Here is a 21,080-nt window from a genome sequence, read left to right as displayed (position 1 = left end):
GAATGCATATATATATTGTTCAAATACATATGCCAAAAGCATATACTTATACTTATCAACCACATGTGCCGAATGCACATATATATATTTACTATAATCCACATATGTCGAGTACATACACATATATGTATCCAACAATTTCATGATAACCAACATATATATATACTCACTAAACACAAAGATTCGAACGTTTATATGCTCATCAAATACTTAGAAACAAATGTTCATATATTTATCCATTACATATAACCAAAATCATATATATACCCAATGCAAATAATCACTTAATTTAAACAGATTCACTGGCACTTAGCCCTGTTAGGCTTAAAGCCTGATTCAGATCACCGACACTTAGCCTGCTAGGCTTATAACCTGATTTAGATCATCGGCACTTAGCCTGCTAGGCTTATAGCCTGATTCAGTTCACCGGCACTTAGCCTGCTAGGCTTATAGCCTGATTCAGTTCACCGGCACTTAGCCTGCTAGGCTTATAGCCTGATTCAGATCACCGGCACTTAGCCTGCTAGGTTTTAAAACCTGAAAATTTCAATTTCTCATATACAGAATAATTCCTCAAATATTTATTAACAGCAAACACATATTCACCGTAGTCCATGCTCAAACATAAATGAGTTTGCAAATCATATTTTCAATCCAATTCAAGTACTAATAACTTATAATCATATAAATATATTCGAACCTCATTTATAAAAACATAAACTTTTATGCTTTAATTCAATCTAAAAACTTGTACACAAATGTACATATAGATATATTCAAACTCCCGTATACGTATTTAACATTTATACCTTTTAAATAAAAATTAAAAGCCCATACAAGTATGTTTATTTATATTCGAACCTATATGAATTTATATATATACACATTCTTGCCTTTACCTAAGTTCACAACTTATTCATGTATATATAAATATACTTAAATAAATTTAATACAAATAATTTATATGTACTTATGTATACACACCTATTCGAGCATAACATATATATATGTATCTAAGCTCAATATGATAACATATTTATGTACATCCATACATATTCAAAACTATACATACATGCTTAACATTCATATCTTATAATATAATCAATACTTAATTATATATATAAATGTTCCATCTCACATATAATCACCTTATTTAAAAAAATTACCTATACAATTACAATATACATATTACTAATCAAACCCAAAGCTTTTACATATATATATGTATATTCGAAAACCCATGTATATATGAGTATAATACATACCTTTAATCAAAGCAAGAATTTATACATGTATTTATTTTCTCATATTCGAATCTTATGTGTATATATATATAACCTTCATACAATCAATTAAATTCAGAACATATTCATATAGATACATATATAAATATTAATACATTATATATTTATATATATATGCTTTTATAGCATTCCCACTTTAACTTAATTCAAAAATTTATACAAGCATATATATATTCGAACACTTTATACACATATATATACCATTTATAATTCTAATTTATTCAATCAAATTACTTCAAATTAAAGCTCAACAACAACTACAATCGATATACATACATATATACTAATTTAATATCATTAAATAGCTAATAGACTTACCTCGGATATAGACGAAGACGTTCGACTATTCGACTACTTTTGTTTTTCCCCAATCCAATTCCATTTCCTTCGTTTCTTGATCTAAACATATTCAAATTTAGCCTTTTTATCCATCAAATCATTCAATTAAATCCAAAAATACATAAATGGGAAAATTACCATTTTACCCCTAACATTTTACACTTTTTTTAAGTCCTTTTTGCACAAAACACAAAATACACAAAATTTAATCACACTATACCAGGGCCAAATGTTCCTAGTGTTCATACAAGTCCACAAATTTCATTTATCTCACATTTTAGTCTCTCAAAAATTTATTTTCACAATTTAGCCCTAATTACTCAATTTCACCAAAATTTCAAAGACAAAACATGTTAATCTTTCACATATCTTTCATTTTTCATCTTCAACTATCACAAAGCTCAAGCATTCATCAATGGCACATTTCAAAATCATCAACAATTCACAAAATTAAGACATGGGTTTTGAAGAATTCAAAGCAACGATCTCAAAAACGTAAAAATTATCAAAAACTGAACAAAAACTAACCTTGAATTAAGCTTCAAAAGATGGCCGAACCTAGCTTAGGTTTCTTTCTTTCTCTTTTCTCTAGTTTCGATCAAAATAAGATGAAAATGTGGCTTTTAATTTGTTTGTCTTTTAATATATATTAACTTTATAATATAATATATTATTATAACCTTTATACATAATAAAAACTATAAATTATAAGCATAATGCCGTCCACTATCATGATTAATGGCCTAATTTCCTATTAAGGACTTCACATTATAAAGACATTAGCAAGTTAGCACTTTACACATTAATTAGTCAATTTTAAATTTTACGCGATTAAGTCCTTTTATTAAATTAAGCACACAAACAATAAAATTAATTCCCGAAACTTTCACACATGTAAATTAACACATAATAAACACAAAAAATAATATTAAAATATTTTTTAGACTCGAATTCGTAGTCCCGAAACCACTATGTCTGATTAGGGTCGAAATCAGGCTGTGACACAGAGTCCAAACGACATTCGTCTATACGCAAACGTTCTGAAGGGGCATGTGAAAGCTATTTTGTCTTGATCCTCTAGCGTCACTGGAATTTGGAAAAATCCCGAATGCCCATCGAGACAACAATAATGGGCCTTACCAACTAATCGCGTGAGCATTTGATTGATGAAGGGAAGTGGAAAATGGTCTTTTCGGGTAGCTGCATTCAACTTCCTATAATCGATGCAAACCCTCCATTCATTTTGGAGTCGGGTAGGGACCAGCTCCCGTGAGTTTTTCACCACTGTCACGCCAGTTTTTTTGGGCACGACATGAACGAAGCTAACCCAATCACTGTCGGATATCGGGCATATCATTCCAGCATCCAACAGTTTCTGGATTTCCTTCTTTACTACCTCCATTATGGGTGGATTAAGGCGCCTCTGAGCATCTATCTTTGGTTTCGTGTTATCTTCGGTGGAAATTCTGTGCATACAAGTGGATGGACTTAGCCCTTTTATGTCAGCTATTGTCCAACCAATAGCTCCTTTATAATCCCTCAGAACTCGAACTAGACTTTCCTCCTCGTCTTTGGTTACTTTGTTTGACACTATCACTAGTAAGGTATCTTTCTCTCCCAAAAAGACGTACTTAAGGTGGTCCGTTAATGCTTTAAGCTCCAAGGTTGGTGGCTGCAAAATCGAGGGTAACATTTTAGTTTGGAAAGGTAATAGCTCAAATTGGTTACCTCGTTTCGTCAATGATGGTTGCATCTCCAAGTGTTTGACAATTTCTCGCAACGGTTCTTCTATAATTGCTAATTCCTTGAGATGATTTAAAACATCCATGTCAATGCTTCTGTAAAGGACAGTTTCCAACTCATCATAGTCATGATATTTGAAATAAGATTGAGTTAAACAATCCATAATATCGATACTAGAAATATTTAATAGTGAGTTAGGATGACCCATAGCTTCGTAGACATTGAATTTCACGATTTCGCCATCGAACTCCATTGTCAGTGTTCCGCTCTGAACGTCAATTTTTGCGCTTGCGGTACTTAGGAAAGGCCTTCCAAGCAAAATGTCAAATGAATTAGTTGAATTATCGTCCTCCATATTAATAATGTAGAAATCTACAGGGAAAACTAATTCGTTAACTTTAACCAGTACGTCTTCAAGCAACCTTTCGGGATAGACGACTGACCTATCCGCCAACTGGATTATTACTCACGTCTCTTTTAAAGGACCCACGTTAATCAACTTATAAAAAGAATAATGCATAACACTAATGGAAGCCCCTAAATCACACATGGCTTTCTTAATGCCTACATTATCTATCTCACAGGAAATAGCAAACATACCTTGGTCTTTGTATTTGGGCGGAACTTTCTTTTGCATTACTTCGGAGACATTTTCTCCTATATTTACTCTTTCGTTACCTATTAACCTCCTCTTGCTAGTACACAATTCCTTAAGTAATTTTGCATAACAAGGGATTTGTCTGATAACGCCAAGCAAATGGATATTTACCTCTACCTTTTTGAATGTTTCGAGGATTTCTTTTCCTCATTCTCTTTTTTATCCTTTGCAAGTCTTCATGGAAAAGGAGGTGTCATCACAACTGGTCTCTGAATTTCTGATTTCGATCTTGCTTTTGGATCAGAGATCTACTTTTCCCGTTCCTTGTCTTGCCCATGACTTTTGTCTGGAACTGTTTCCAGAACTTTTTTGCTACGAAGAGTTATTGCACTTACATTCTGCCGAGGATTCGGCTTTGTCTGGAAAGGTAATTTACCTTGAGATTCCAAATGATTAACTGCCATCGAGAGTTTACTAACTTGATTAGTTAACTCTTGTATTGATGTGTCTGTCCTCTGTTGGTATTTTACAGTATCGACGGTAAGTCTTTCCACAACAGCTTCTAGAGATGTGCTCTGCTTGGGTTGTTGTTGTTGTGGTTGCAGAGGTCTCGGTTGGTATGATGGATTATATCGAGGATTAGCTTCGTAATTCAAATTGGAATGATCCTTCCCCCCAGGATTATAGGTGTTGGAGAAAGGATCATAGCGCCTTTGCGGAGGTCTCGAAAAACCTCCGACAACATCAACATGTGCCGCTGAATTATCGTTAAGGATTCGGCACAAATCCGTCGGATGTTCAGATGTAGTACAAATTCCACATAGTTGGGTCAGATTCTTCTTTTCTGTAAGCATAGATTGAACAATATTAGTAAGCTTATCCAATTTATCTTCTAATGATGAAATGTTTACCCCCATTAACCTGTCTTATGGGTTCTGAATTCGATCGATACTGTTGAGAATTTACCGCCATTGTGGATATTAGTTCTCTTGTCCTTTGAGGAGTCATATTGACAAGCGCGTCTCTACTAGCGGCGTCAACCATCTTCATTTCCATAGGGAGAAAACCCTCATAGAAATACTGAATAAGTGATTGTTCGGTCAAACCGTGTTGAGGACAACTTGCACACAGTTTTTTGTACCACTCTCAATAGTCATAGAGCGATTCACTCTCCATTTGGTGAATTCCCACTATGTCTCTCCTAAGTTCAGATACTCACGATGTTGGGAAAAATCTGTCAAGAAATACAGGAGATAAGTCATCCCACGTTGTAAAAGAACTGAGGGTAAGTAAAATAACCATTCTCTTGTTGTATTAACTAAAGAAAAAGGAAAGGCCCGAAGTTTAATTTCATTTTCTGCTACTCTCTGAGTTTTCATGCTTGAGCAGACTATGTGGAATTCTCTCAAGTGAGTGTGGATTTTCGTTCTTCAAGCCTCAAAAAATGGGCAAAAGGTGAATTAAACCTGATTTCAACTCGAACGGGGTTTCCTCGGTTGGATAATTGATGCATAACGGTGTTTGCTCGTTGGGAGCAGCGGCTAGTTGACGGATGGTTTGATTTGCCATCCTTTCTGGTTCACCAAGGTTGTCTTCTGCTTCTTTCATTTCAGGAAGTGGTTCGGTCTCAGGTTCAACCACTTCGACTTGTTTCCCACGTCGAATTGCCTCTGCACGAATTGATTGTCTCAACTTTTCAACGTCGGATTCTAGGATCCCTTATCCTAGCTCAACTTCTATTTTACTTGTCGTTTAAGAGCTTCTGTCTCTTTTCATCATGCTAGTGTCGATTTCTCGATCTCTGGGTTGTATTTGAGATCTTCAGATGGAGATCTGGTCATGAAGACGATTTAAACAATTGTAAGTGTTGCTAGTCCTCGGCAACGGCGCCAAAACGGATGGTCGTCAAGTCCACCAATATAAACCTACGCCTAATTTGCAATTTAAGCAGTATAGGGAGTAGGATCGATCCCTCAGAGACTGGGTTTACTGAAAATTATTTCTCTTTCTCAACCAGATTCGTGTCTGGGCAGTTGTCGTGCCCAAGAAATTTAGGGGGAGGATAAAATTGAAAACCTGACATAAATAGAAAAAAAGAAAACGTAAAAAGTAAAAGCTAAAAACAGAATAATAATAACAGTTAAATAAATCTGAAGAAAAATTAATTAAGATTAGCTCAGCTTTAGGCACAGGTTTTTCCTCGCCTTTGAACCGATCCTCGAAATTAGATGAACACCTCTTTTCCAATAAGCTAGTTATAGCTACCAAGGGCACCTCGGACACCAACTCTTCCTTGTGTAAATTAGTTATGGAACATCTTATAACTAATCTTTACCGATCGAACAACCAATGAAACGTTCGTGATTTAGAACTCCGGAAGCTTTGCGTTCTAGAAGAGCCTAGCTCGAACCAATGCCATCAACTGCGTGGGACATTTAAATCCAGTTACTACTTCCCTTGACGGAACCAAACAACAATCCCACCTGGAACGCCAATGTGTTCATGGAAAATCGATTAGACAATCGATCCTTTCGGAATTCCAACTGTACGTCTAACAACACTAACTCAAACGACATCTTTTTTGACTTAGTGTTGATTTGACTTTGTGAGTAGACGAAGTCATACTCTTAATTCGGAGAAATAATAAGTACTAAAAATTAGGAATTAAATTACTCGAGTTCGTAACTCACGGGTCTTTGACGGGGTTAACACCGACCTAAAGCTGAAAGGGGTTTAGTTGGCTAAAGTTTGAGGCATGTTAGAGTTAGGCATATTTGGAGAAGGTTGAATAAAATAAATGAAAGTAGATGGATGTGGGTGACGCAAGGTTTGAGTGCAGTATTTCTAAACCTGAAAATTAAATAATGAAAAAGAAAATAAGGAACTAATGCTAGCAAATAAAGAAGAAAGGAAAGATTATATTTCAGAAGATGAAAGCTTGATTGAAAACTTGATTAAAAACACTTGATGAAAAGACTTGATGAAAGCTTAAAAATAACTTTATGTAAAACTTAATGAAAAGACTTGATGAAAGCTTAAAAAACTTGGTAATTAAAAACTTGATGACTTGATGAAAACCACTTGATGATTAAATGGACAAAGTAGCCCCTTATTTATACTAGTGACTTTGCTAAATTAAGAACCATTAGCCATAGAAGATTAAGGAAATAAAATATTCCATGATATAAAAATCCCTACATAATCTCCCACTAAGTCAACATAAAATTTCAACTAATTACATCTTGGAAAAATTCTGCTTTGGCCCTCCTTCTTTGCTCATTTCTTCAATCTAGCCCAATTGTTTTCTTTTTCTTTTATTTAGCCCCAAATTGCACCCCTGTACAAAATTCAATATAAAAATGGAAAAAATCAGTGGTGCATTCTCATAAATTGACCAATTAAAATACATAAAATATGTATTTTTAGCATTTAATCAGACGTACATTGCTAGATCATCCGATTGGGACCTCCATTTATGTGTGGATTCGAATTGAGTAATAACATTAAATATTAAAATTTAATCATAATATGACACTAAGAGTTGATCTTCTAACCTTAGCATATTTTCTTCCAGGTATTTGTTTTTATTTTCTTGCGTTGACTTTTTTATTTTTAGTGTTTCTATCTACCACTTTCATTATCAATACTTATTCCAAAGTTATGTGTAACACCCCAAACCTGACCTAGACATTATGATCAAGTTTGAGGTATTACATTTAGTGGCATCAGAGCCAGGCTATAAAATTTAGGACGTGAATTTTGAGTTCTAAAATTGTGTTTAAAAAGGAACCCATTTTAAAATAATTTGGATTAATTTTTGAGTAAGTATGTGGTACACCAAGTCTCCGGCGCCGATCCTGTAAGTATTTCTAGACTTAGAATTTTTCTAAAAACACTGTAGTTAGTACTTTCTGAAACTACACTGAGTTAGTTAGAAATTTAAACCTCTGAAATATTTCTGAACTTCTGATAATTTAAAGCATAAAATATTTGCTAATAAATACTTAAACTAATGCATAAAATTTTATAATGTAGATAAATTTGAAATATACGATGAGCGGTCGTGGAACTTATTGGCGCAATAGGGGCCTTAGGGGGCTCAAGCTGAGTCTTTCTTTCTAGGCGGTATGTCAAAATTAGATACAAGTGAGACACCGATTTCACTTGCTACTGAGACTGGGTCATAAAGTCGCTCGGCTGGGGATGACTCATTGTCCCAAGCCATGTTGAGGGTGTTGGAGAGGGTCGTTAGTCCCCATTCTGGATTTAGGGGCCGTGGGTCGGTAACTAAACGACTCCAATCCAATGGAGCTGAGTTGTTTAGGGGTGTTACTGGAGTCGCCCCTACTATGGCCAAGTATTGGTTAGAAGCCACTGGGAGGATTATGAATGACATTGACTGTACTCCTGAGCAAAAACTAAAGGGTGCAGTATCTTTGCTTTACGATGAGGCATACCAGTAGTGGTTTTCAGTTGAAGAGGGTACTCAACCAGATTGTCTAAATTGGGATTATTTTAATACTGTCTTCCAAGGGAAGTATATGGGCTCAAGCTATGCTGATGCTCGTAGACGTGAGTTCATGAATCTCACACAAGGCAACAAATCTGTGGCCAAGTATGAGGCCAAGTTTTTGAGGTTGAGCCGCTACGCTTGAGGCATGGTGGCATCTAAGTATGAAAAATACATCCACTTTGAGAACAGTTTGAGGGCTCTGATTGTTCTGTAGAGGGAGTGTGAGTTTGCTATTCTGGTGGATAAGGCGAAGATTACCGAAGATGTTAAGTGCGTGGAGCACCAGAATAGGAGCCGTGAGAGGCAAGAATAAGAGGGATTTGAAGCCCTCTAATTCTACTTAGAGGCCTAAGAAATGGGTCAGACTTAATGGGCCTATTAAAGTGGGGGTTCATGTTGCTCCTACTGGATTTAGTCATGTGGTGATTGTGGTAGGCATCATCTGGGCGAGTGTTGGAAGAGGTTAGGGGATTGTCTGAGGTGTGAGTCTTTGGAGCATCGGATTAGAGAGTGTCCACATTGTGCTGATCAAATGCAAGTTTCACGATCGAGATCTGTACATCCTCAGAGGGCAGTTCAGCAGCCACCTAGGGGTCGTGGACAGGCTAGGGATGGTAATGGTATGGACCGAGGACAGAGAGCACCGGGTAAAGGTGCTAGTCAGACTGGGGTGAGACAGCCTACACTGGTTTATACTGCTCGGCACCGAGAGGATAGAGATGCTCCTGATGTGATCATGGGTACGTTTTTAATTTTTGATGTTCCATAAACTGCTCTGATAAACATTGGTTCAACACATTCCTATATAGCTAGTACTGTTTCTGAGAACTTGGGGATTTTTGTTAAGTGTACTACTAGTGATATTACTGCACTCAGTTTGTTGGGGCAGTCTGTTCGAGTAAGTAGACTTTATAGGAATGTTCCATTGGAAGTACAAGGGATTATGTTTCTGGCAAATCTGATGGAGCTATCGTTTGGGGAGTTCAACTTAATTCTGGGTATGGACTGGTTAGTTGAGCATCGGGTTATTCTGGACTATGTGACTAAGAGGGTTGTTCTGAGGACCACGGACGACAAGGAAATAATAATGATCAGTGAGCATCAAGATTATTTGTCTAATGTGACCCCCGCACTCGTGGCTGAGAAATTGGTTCGGACCATGGTTTTATCCGTCCTAGTGTGTCTCCGTAGAGGGCACCTAATCTGTTTATAAAGAAAAAAGATGGTACCATAAGGATGCGCATTGACTACCGACAATTGAATAAACTGACTATGAAGAATAAGTATCCACTTTCGATGATCAACGATTTGTTTGATCAGTTTCAAAGGGCTTCAGTATTCTCGAAAATAGATCTCCAATTGAAATATCGTCAGCTTAGAGTTAAGGAGGTTGATATTCATAAGATGGCATTTAGGACTCGTTATGGGCATTACGAGTTCCTAGTTATGCCATTTGGCTTGACAAATGCTCCGACTGCGTTCATGTATCTGATGAATTGAGTTTTTTAGTCATATCTGAATCAGTTCGTCGTGGTCTTCATTGACTATATTTTGGTTTACTCTAAGAATAAGGATGAGCATGATGAGCATCTTAAAGTAGTGCTTCAGATACTCCTAGAGAAACAACTCTACGCTAAGTTGAGCAAGTGTGAGTTCTGGTTGCGAAAAGTAACTTTTCTAGGGCACGTGGTTTCTGCTGAGGGGATCCAAGTTGATTCTAGAAAGATTCAAGTTGTGCTTGATTGGAAATAGCCTAAGAACGTATCTGAGATCCGCAGTTTTCTAGGTCTTGCGGGATAAACAGTTAAGGGATGAGTTTATGGGTTTGCGGTTTCGTTAGATTGAGAGTGGCAGTACTTCTGATTTTGGACTGAATAAGGATAGAGTTTTGTGTTTTCGAGGTCAGGTTTGTGTACCAAGTAGTTCTGATATGAGGTAGTCAATTCTGAGAGAGGCGCATAGTAGCCCTTATGCTTTGTATCCCAGTGGTAATAAGATGTATCGGGATCTTTATGAATTGTATTGGTGGTCGGGTTTGAAATGTGAGGTTATAGATTTTGTTACCCGTTTTCTGACATGCCAACAGAGTAAGGCTGAGCACCAGTTACCTTCGAATTTGCTCCAACCTATTAAGATTCCCTTATGGAAATGAGAACAAGTGACGATGGACTTCGTTAGTGGGTTGCCCTTGACACCCACTTAAAAGGATTTTTTTTTTGGGTCATGGTGGATCGATTGACCAAGTTCGCTCATTTTATTCCGGTTCGGATGGACTACTCTCCATAAAAGTTAGCGAAACTCTATTTCTTCTAGATTGTAAGACTGTATGGGGTTTCAGTTCCGATAATCTTTGATAGGGATCCTCGCTTTACTTCTCGATTCTGGAAGAAATTACATGAGGCTCTGGGTTTGAGATTAGACTTCAGTACTGCATTCCATCCTCAGACCGATGGTCAATCTGAGAGGGTGATTCAGATACTGGAGGATATGCTTTGAAGTTGTGTGATTAATTTTCAAGGTAGTTGGGAGGACTTTCTGCTTTTAGCTGAGTTCGCCTACAATAACAGTTTCCAGTCTAGCATCCAGATGACACCTTACGAGGCTTTGTATGGTCATAAATTTCGTACTCCGTTATGTTGGACTGAGTTGGGTGAGCGATGGATTTTGGGTCCTGAGTTGGTTTTCGAGACTGAAGATAAGGTTAGACTAATTCGGGATCATCTGAAGGCTGCTTCTGATAGACAGAAGTCTTATACAGATCTGAAAAGGAGAGAAATCAAGTACTCTGTGGGTGACTTCATTTTTCTTAAAGTTTCTCCGTGGAAGAAAGTTCTGAGGTTTGGTCGTAAGGGCAAGTTGAGCCCTATGTTCATTGGGTCGTACCGAGTTTTGAAGTGTATGAGACTGGTCACTTATCAGTTGGAGCTACCTCTAGAGTTGAACCATTTCCATGATGTGTTTCACGTCTCGATGTTAAGGTGGTATCGGTCTAATCTATCTCATGTTGTCTCTATTGAGGAGATCGAGGTTAGACCAGACTTGACTTTTGAGGAGGAGTCGGTTTAGATTTTGGATCGAGATATTAAGGTTCTGAAGAGGAAGTCCATCCCATTGGTTAAGGTTCTGTGGCGGAACCATGGCACTGAGGAACCCACGTGGGAACCTAAGGACTCGATGTGTCAGCAGTATCCTCATTTGTTAGGATCAAGTAAATTTCGAGGTCAAAATTTCTTTTAGGGGATAGAGTTGTAATGCCCTGAATAATTTAAGTCTGTTTTTGTGGAATCTGACATAAATGAATATTTGCTTCAGTGGTTAAGTGTTCTAGGTATGTGTATGAGGTTTTGGATTCAAGTCCTACTTTTAAGAAAATTATGTTATTTTAAAGCCAAGCCTTACTCTTATTGAGTGGGCTTATATTAAATTGTTTGTTAATCCATATCAGAATGAGCCTGTTGGTTCGGGTGGTGAGGAGTTAGTGTGTTGGAGGTCCTGTGTTCGAGTCCCTGCATGAACGTGGATGTTAATTTTTGGGTTCGGTTGGCTGAGAGAGTTTTGATGGGATCGAAAGCCTAACTGAGTGGGTAGTTGAGATTGAGTTGTTAGTGGGGAGTTGGGGATTTATCTGATTTGGTTTTATTTTTGTTTTTTTCCAAAAACGGTTTCTCTCTCCTCTCAATTCTCTCCGGTCTTTTCCTTCGCCATTAATAGTTTTTTTCTTCTTTTTACTTTATTTTGTCAATTCGTGTTCCAAATCACTGTGATGCGAACCCTTGATCTCTCCATGTGCTTAGGTAAGCTAAGGGGTGAGTTCTAGTTCATTTCTGTGGCAACGGTTTGTGATAATTCATGTTGATATTTCTTTTCATACAGCAATGAATCAGGAAGATCGAGACTCTCTTCTCACGTTATTGTAGTCGAAATTGTTCAGGGTAGTGGGTAAGTGGCGAACACTTGAATTGAACCATGGTCAGTTTCGTTGGTTCAGTTTAGTTGAGAATTAAAACTGATTTTAGGAGTTTGGTTTGTCGATTTTAGGTTCTAGTGGTCTCGAGAGTGTTTTCGTATCAAAATCGAACGAAGTGTATACTCTTAACGCAAAAAATTGAGTTTCGGTGAAAGCAGAAAGTGTTGTCTGTCAACGCCACACGGGCATGTGCCTGGCCGTGTAGTTGGCCGTGTGCAAGACACGACCGTGTGTTTGATGAAGGCGTGGTCATGCGCAGGACACGACCGTGTAATGGTGTGAGTGTGGTTGTGTGGACCACACGGGCAAGGCCATATTGGCCGTGTGGGCCCACACGGGCATGACACGAGCATGTGAGTTCTGGGCCAAGCCATCTGGGCCATACGAGAATGTGCGCCCATAATTCTAAAATTTTCTCTAGAGTCATACGGGTCGTTCCGATCAACTGTGGGCCTACCGTAGGGTCGGTAAGGGCTAACCAAACCCCATTTTGTGTGCTATGATATTCTGATAGACTCATCTGAGTAGGATACTAAATGTATGTCTGACTGTACTATTTAAGTATGCATGTTATTTGTATACAAGCATGTTAAGCATGTTTAATCTGTTATTTTTGCATCTGTATTATGTATCTATAATTGGGGTGGGTCTTGTATATGTGGAGAAAGTGATCTGTATGGCGACATTTCGTCTATTTTCTGGCAGCTTGACTACATATGATATGTAATGTGTCCCATAGACACTATATGCTGTGTAGGGATGGGTGCGTGTTTTTAACCCCACATGGTGTGATAGGATCGTCGGATATGGTGTGTAAAGGATTGGCATAAGATTCACTATATCTGTTCTGTTTATCTGATTCTGATAACTGTATCTGTTATGAACTTAGATCCGAATCTGTACCTGACTGATCATGAAATTTGTGTATGTTGCATGTCTATTTCTGTTGGGCGACACATTGAGTTTACGAAAACTCACATCTGTTTGTCTGTTCTGTTCAGGTAATTCACATACTTAGGCGGATCGGTGCGACAGAGTCTCACGGTGACCATTACGAGGTCATGAACTGTTTTAATTAATGGTTTTTATTTAATTTAAAGGTTATTTTTCTGGGAGTTCTGTAATTATTGGACTCTCTAGGCTGTTTGATTTTTATTTGGGTTTTGGATGCGTTTTAACTTTTATTATGACGTTTGACTAAAATCACAGTTTTACAAAAACAAAAGTTTTTCCGAACATACGAATTGGATTTCCAAAATATAAAGGTTTCTAAGACTTTCACTGTAAATTATGTTTTGGCAAATGAATTAATTAAATAACACTTTCAGTAACAGTTATAAAACTTGGATGATTTATCGAACAACCATACAAAGCTTTATCAAAATAACACCGTTTTCAAAATCCTTCTTTGTATCATCTCTAGACTCAGCCATAAGGTCTAGGCGGGGTTTGGGGTGTTACATTAGTGTTAAATTTCTGTTCTAGCATAATACTTGTAATCTTGTAAGTCCTAATCAAATTTTCTGTGGATTGACCTCGAACTCCCAAGATTTTATCACTTGAATATAACCTGCACTTGGGTTGTAGACCTAGAAAGCCATTATCAATGAGATAAACCTTTCGGTAGAATATTAGAAACCAAATAATTTGCAATATCTGCAAACCAAGGGACTTCAGATTCATTTACCACGTAAAGCCTCTCTTCAAGAAACCAATCATTTATCATGTCATCAAGCTTCTCAATATGGGGATTCTCGAGCCTTGAGAGGTGGTTTTCTACAAGATTTTCATCTCCTTTCTTGTCTCTAATCTCCAAATTAAATTCTTGCAACAATAAAATTCACCTTATAAGTCTAAGTTTTGCATCCGGTTTAGTAAAAAAGGTAGCAAAAAGCAAAGTGGTCAGTATACACAATAACTTTAGACAATATTAAATAAGGTATAAATTTATCAAATGCAAAAACCACAACTAGCAATTCTTTTTCTGTAGTTGTGTAATTCTCTTGTGCATCTGTCAGAGTCTTGCTAGCATAATAGATCGGCTGAAAGTGTTTGTCTCTTTGTTGTCTAAGAACTGCAACTACTATAAAATCACTCACATCACACATTAGTTCAAAGGGTAAATTCCAATCAGGTGCAACCATAACCAGGGCGTTGATTAATTTTTCCTTAAGAACATTAAATGCCTCTAAACATTCCTGACTGAAATTAAATGACACATCTTTTTCTAGCAGATTAGTTAAAGACTTCTTTATTTTGGAAAAATCTTTGATAAATCTCTTATAGAAACCAACATGTCCTAAAAAACTTCTGATAGCCTTAATTGAATTAAGGGGAGGTACTTTCTCGATGGTTTAATTTTGTGCTTTATCAACCTCAATCCCTTTACTAGAAATTTTGTGACCCAAAACAATCCCTTCATGAACCATAAAGCGACATTTTTCCCAATTAAGCATAAGGTTCGTTTTCTCACATCTTATTAAAAATTGTTTCAAATTTTTAAGGTATAGATGGATAGAATTACTGAATACTGAGAAGTCGTCCATAAATACTTCCACAAATTCGCCAAAGATGGCTAACATGCAATGCTAAAAAGTAGCAAGGGCATTACATAATCCAAAAGACATTCTTCAGTAAGCAAACGTACCATATGGACATGTAAATGTCGTATTTTCTTGATCCTCGAGAGCTATCAGGATTTGAAAGTAACCAAAAAGTCCATCCAAAAGGTAGTAGTACATATAACCAAACAACCTCTCCAACATTTCATCCACGAACGATAGAGGAAAATGGTTTTTCCTTGTAGCATCATTCAGCTTCCTGTAGTCAATACAGACTCTTCACCTTGTGACTGTTCTTGTTGGAATCAACTCATTTTTCTCATTAGCCACAATAGTCATGCGTCCTTTCTCAGGAACAACCTGCACAAGACTCACCCAAGTACCATCAAATATAGGGTAAATAACTCTGTTATCTAGAAGTTTAATTACATCAGCCTTTACAACTTCCTTCATATTTGGATTTAACCTCCTTTGAGATTGCACACATGGCTTATCCTTGTCTTCCACTAAGATCTTGTGGGTGCAAAAAGAGGGGCTGATCCCTCTGATATCATAAATTTTCCAGGCTATAACTCTTTTATGTTCCTTTAGCACTTGAAGTAACTCATCCTTCTCATGTGACTAAGTCTAAAGCAATAATTAATGGAAATGTAGAGTTTTCTCCAAGGAATACATGCTCCAAATGATTCAGTAATTGTTTTAGCTCCAATTTGGGAGGTTTTTCAATGGAGGGCTTCGACTTCAGTTCTTTACGTACCTCAATGGTCTCGAACTCTTTTTGTCTCAGTGAAGACTCATTAGCATCCAGATTAATTCTCATTTCACTTGACACAAAATTATCCTCATCAACCTTCTCACCTCGAACAATGCACAGTTCCAACGTGTCCTTGTAAACAATTTCCTACAATGAATCTTGAATCGCATGATCAATAGAATTGATAAAATAAAAGGAATCATCTACTAGAAACTCGCATGGCATCATGTATTTGAAAAACGATCTCCTCATCACCTACCCTAACCACAAGTTTACCATTACCCTTGTCAATAATAGCTCTAGTAGTGACTAAAAAAGGTAGACCTAAAATCAAAGGCACCTCAATATCCTTATCCATATCAAGTATAACAAAATTAACATAGAATATAAATTTATCTACTTTCACAAGTACATCTTCAATAATACCTCTAGGATATTTAATAGATATATCAGCTAATTGAATATTCATCCTAGTGGGTTTTGGTTCACCAAGACCAAGTTACTTGAACATTTTATAAGGCTAAATTTATACTAGCACCCAAATCAGCCAATGCTTTTTTAATGTTTAAACTACCAATAAAACAAGGGATAGTAAAACTCCCTAGATCTTTCACTTTAATGGGCAGTTTGTTTTGGATAATGACCAAGCACTCCTTATTTAGTTCCATGGTGGATAGCTCTTTTAACTTCTGTTTATTTGTTAACAACTCTTTTAAAAATTTTGCATATTTGGGCATGTGACACCTTATACCTGACCCAGTTGTTGGATTCGAATACAAAATGCCACATTTCGTTGCCAAAGCAACTAATTTTTTAATTTTTTTCTTGAAAAGGAAACGTAGTGGTAAAATTATTTTATAAAAATTTTGGCAACAGTTCTACCTATTTTACGTAAAAATCCCCTGCAAAAATTTAGATTTCACAATATAATCACATTCAAATCATCTCCTAAATCAATTTCCCACACTTCGATTTCTCAAAACATACCAGTAAACTAGATTTCTATGCTTTACTTTTTCATCCAAAACATTAGTTATAAAGTACTAGTAAAGAAAATATAACGAAAATATTTAAATTCAGTTTACGACATAATATTATAAATATACAAGCCTAGGTACATGCCATTTACATCAACTATAAAGTAAATTTTTTACCAACATTGTTTGAGCTGAACTTTGCTTCTTCGGATGCTGCTGGAACGATCTAGCGAATCTAACTACCTACACATGGAAAAATAGACAAACCGTACGCTGAGCAATTTTTATGCTCAGTGGTGCTAATATCATATAAATCATTACATAAGTATTGGACACAAATTAATTGATAGAAACAAACTAAAACATGATTATAAATATCATTAATAACATTACAATAAAAGAAATTTCTAATATTAATAAAATTTAATATTTTGATGTTGACAAATCGAATAAAGAAAATAAGCTTTTTAATTAAATTCAAAATCGCGTAATTAATTTAATTTTCACAATATGGAAATTCAAATAATTTCAAGTTTTGTTTTTTCTTTTCTTTTCTTTCAATTTGGACCATGTATTAAAGTTTAGACTCATAACCAGATACATGAATTCATCACCCTGAGTTGTTCAACAACGATGGCTATCAGAGTAGTCCACGACCCTCTGAGAATTGGGGCTAACAATAATAACAACTGACTAACTTGGCATTTTCTCCCTCAACCCTCTAGGAATTGGGGAGATCTAAATTCTCTTATATAAAGACTTTATGGTATGCCAACTATATTTGATTTAGTCTAACTTAGTGAAACGGGGTAAAAACTAAATTTCATGATCCATTTCAATTCCATTTTCATATAATTCTCATTTCAATTCCGTTTCATGTTTAAATCACATATCGCCTAGTGTAAAATTAGGCTTCCAATTCAGAACATATTAATCATTTTCTTGCTCTGTCATCTAAAATCATAATACTTAAATCCAAATCATAACCATGAATTTGCTAATTTGATCTTATGAAAAACATAGTATTCATCTCGAAACATAATTTTATAAATATTAACTAAATCATTTAAACTCATCCAAAACTCATAAAAATAAAATAAAATAAATATAACTAGTCATAGTAAACTATATATTCTAAAGCTTTATGTAATGAAAATAAGATATTAGCACAAACCGAAGTTTTAATTGCTTTACTCCTTTTCTTCGCCTTTCTCCTTCAAGATGTTCGCTTTGTTTTTAGCTACAATAGGAGCAATTCAATACGAAACAACATCATTTATTGATTCAAAAACTAAAACTAATAAAAATAAACTTAAATATGTATGATTATTCATATTGGCAACTTAAGTTTTCTAGTCCAAAATTCGCATATCTTTCAACTCGATTATCTGTTTTCAATTCCTTCTTCACTAAAGTACTCACTACTTCAGAAGCTATCATTTAGCACCAATATTACACAAAGTGGTCAATGTTCTCTACTTCCCCTTTAACATAGCCAAATATACCAAATAAACTTTTCATCCATTTTTGTTTCTTTTTCACACTTCTAACAAGCTAGAACTCATCTTCTAATAATTTCCTATCAAAAAATATATCTATTTCACTCCATTAAGAAAAATAATATTTTTTTTCTTTTTTTCCCAAAATTTCGTGAGAAAGATGAGAAAGAACTTATCTTTCTCTCTTTATATATATATATATATATTATAATATTTACTAAATTACTATTATTTTAAATAAAATGTTAAATAATAATTATTTAATCATCATTAAACTTTTGATTTTTTTAAGAAATGGTAAAATTTCCATTAAGTCATTTCCATAAAAAAATAGAATAGTTACACTTTAGTCTCTATACTTTTCTAACTTATTCAATTTAATCCCTAAACTCGATATTGAATTTCTAACTTAACCACATACTCCTACTAATAATCGTCTATGTTTTCATGTTTGACAGTTTTCTCTAAAAACGATCACAATTTCTTATATTACTATTTATTTATAAATCACTTATTCAAGGACTTCTACCATAAATATTCTTCTTCTCTATTTTTTTTAAAAGGGGGATGTTACAGGGCATCTGCGAAAGAGCTTCAACAAAAGGTAAGTTAATATGTAATTATTTAAAAAGATTAAGAAATTTACCCAATTATTCATCCATGCAGTCTTTTTTTCAACTTTGCTAGATATGGAATTGATAGTTTGAATTTCTTAACCATCGGTGTTTGAATTTTCTCATTTTCTGCCACCCCAATTTTTTTCTCATCAGTTTTTTGTTTCAACTTCTTTTCCAATTCGGACAACACTTTTCCACCTTCTCAATGTAACTATGTTTACATGCTCTTTTGGGTTGGGTTCAGTGTTACTAGGTAAGCTACCTTGTTGTCTTTCTGAAACAAGTTTAGCAAGTTGTCCAATTTGATTTTCAAGTCCCTAAATTGATGCTTGTTGATTTTTTTAAGTTGTCTTAGTGTTTTGAAATCTAGTTTCAAACACTGAAATAAATTTAGCTAATATCTTCTCAAGGTTCAGTTTCTTTTCTTACTAATAAGGTTGCTGAAAACCCATAGAGGGTTGTGACTAGAGGTGCTTATGGGCCGAGTTGGGCCGGGCCCAGAAAAAAATTTCGTCCTGGGCCCGGCCCGGCCTGAGAAAAAATTCCTAAGCCCGAGCCCGGCCAGGCCCATTTTTTTAATAAACATCAAAAATTTATTTTAAAAATAAAAAATAAAAAATAAAGTATTTTAAAAATATTTATTATAGATTCGGGTCGGGACGGGCCCGGGCCAAAAAGGTGGTGCTTGAGGCCCGGCCCGTTTTCTAAACAGGCCTCATTTTTTTACCCAAACCCATATTTCGGGCCTATATTTTTACCCGAACCCTCCCATATTTCTGGCTGGCCGTCGGGCCAGGCTGAGCCGCTCGACCCATGAGCACCTCTAGTTGTGACCTTTGATTTCCTTGACCACCCCAAGAAAAATTTAAATGATTCCACCATTCTAGATTATAGTTATTGCTATAGGGGTTATTCTGAGGTCTAAAATTATCACCCATAAAGTAGACTTGCTCATACTTCATGTTAGACTTGAAAGGAAAACATTTCGGATTAATCATCCCCGCTCTAGTTGCATCATATTGCATTGCCAAATTCAAATGCTTAGCCAAACTCAAACCACCAATTTTCTTACCAAGAGCTTCAACTTGACTCGCCAACATAGAGACTGCATCAATATCAAAAACTCCAGGTGTCTTGGTAGGTTTTACTCTCGTAACTTGCCCCTAATAATTATTCAGTGTCATATCTTCAATAAACTCTTGGGTTGACTCAGTATTTTGTTATTCAGTGTTTCGCCAGTTGTTGCATCAATCATCTGTCTAGTTGAAGGGTTCAAAACATTGTAAAAAGTTTGAACTTTGAGCCACAAAGGTTGTCCATGACGAGGACACCTTCTCAACAAATCCTTAAATCTCTCCTATGTATTGTAAAGTGTCTCAAGGTCAAATTGAACAAAAGAAGAGATATCATTTCTTAACTTAGTTGTTTTAGCTTGTGGAAAATATTTCAACAAAAAATTCTAAGTCATCTACACCCAAGTAGTGATGGAACCTCGTGGAAGTGAATTCAACCACTGTTTTGCCTTGTTACTCAAAGAGAATGAGAACAATAGTTAGCGTATGACATCATCAGTAAAACCATTAATCTTAAATGTGTTGCGAATCTCCAGAAAGTTAGCTAAATGAGCATTCGGATCTTCATCTTGTAACCCATTAAACTAAACATACTGTTGCACCATCTAAATTGTGTTCGACATAATCTCAAAATTGTTTGCAACAATAGTCTATTTGAAAATACTCAATTCAGACCCAATCAGAGTGGGCTCAGCATAGTCATACATAATCCAAGAAGTAGGACATGCATAAGGTCGCTGATTACCAAGATTATTATCCATCTCATCCTTTTGCTCTTGATTATCTATTAAAATCTGTTGATCTTTTCTTACATCTCTAACTTTTCTCTGATTTTTGCGAGTAGCCTTTTCAATCTCATTATAAAAAAAAAATTAACGGTTTCAATGGGTTGTCTCTAGTCATAAAAACAAAAGAAGAATTAGAATGTAATAATTAAATTAAAACAAAAAATATTATAATTAAAATGAAAAATGGCTAAATTAATAGAAATAAAGTTTTCCTAATATTTTAATTTTCGGCAACGGTGCCAAGAACTTGATGCGTCGTGAAACTAACTAAAAATTTTACTAAGACAAGTGCACCTATCAATTAATAGTATAGCTACCGTGAGCAAAAAAATTTTACTAAGACAAGT

At 35.6% G+C, this 21,080-nt stretch overlaps 1 protein-coding gene across 1 annotated transcript; it reads right to left on the bottom strand.

Annotated features, from left to right (window-relative positions):
* Positions 1-14,067: 14,067 nt before the first annotated feature.
* LOC107899891 (uncharacterized) lies at positions 14,068-16,137 on the bottom strand. Its single transcript, XM_016825630.1, has 5 exons — positions 16,039-16,137; positions 15,783-15,926; positions 15,309-15,385; positions 14,429-14,666; positions 14,068-14,274 (listed from the first exon to the last, which is right to left on the bottom strand). Exons 1-5 carry the CDS (start codon positions 16,135-16,137, stop codon positions 14,068-14,070), a joined length of 765 nt encoding a protein of 254 aa, XP_016681119.1.
* Between the last annotated feature and the right edge of the window lie 4,943 nt (positions 16,138-21,080).

The sequence above is a fragment of the Gossypium hirsutum genome, chromosome D08 (genome assembly GCF_007990345.1).
Source record: "Gossypium hirsutum isolate 1008001.06 chromosome D08, Gossypium_hirsutum_v2.1, whole genome shotgun sequence".
Taxonomy (NCBI): domain Eukaryota; kingdom Viridiplantae; phylum Streptophyta; class Magnoliopsida; order Malvales; family Malvaceae; genus Gossypium; species Gossypium hirsutum.
Note: the sequence above shows the minus strand (reverse complement) of the source record. Positions and strands in the feature narration are given on the sequence as shown.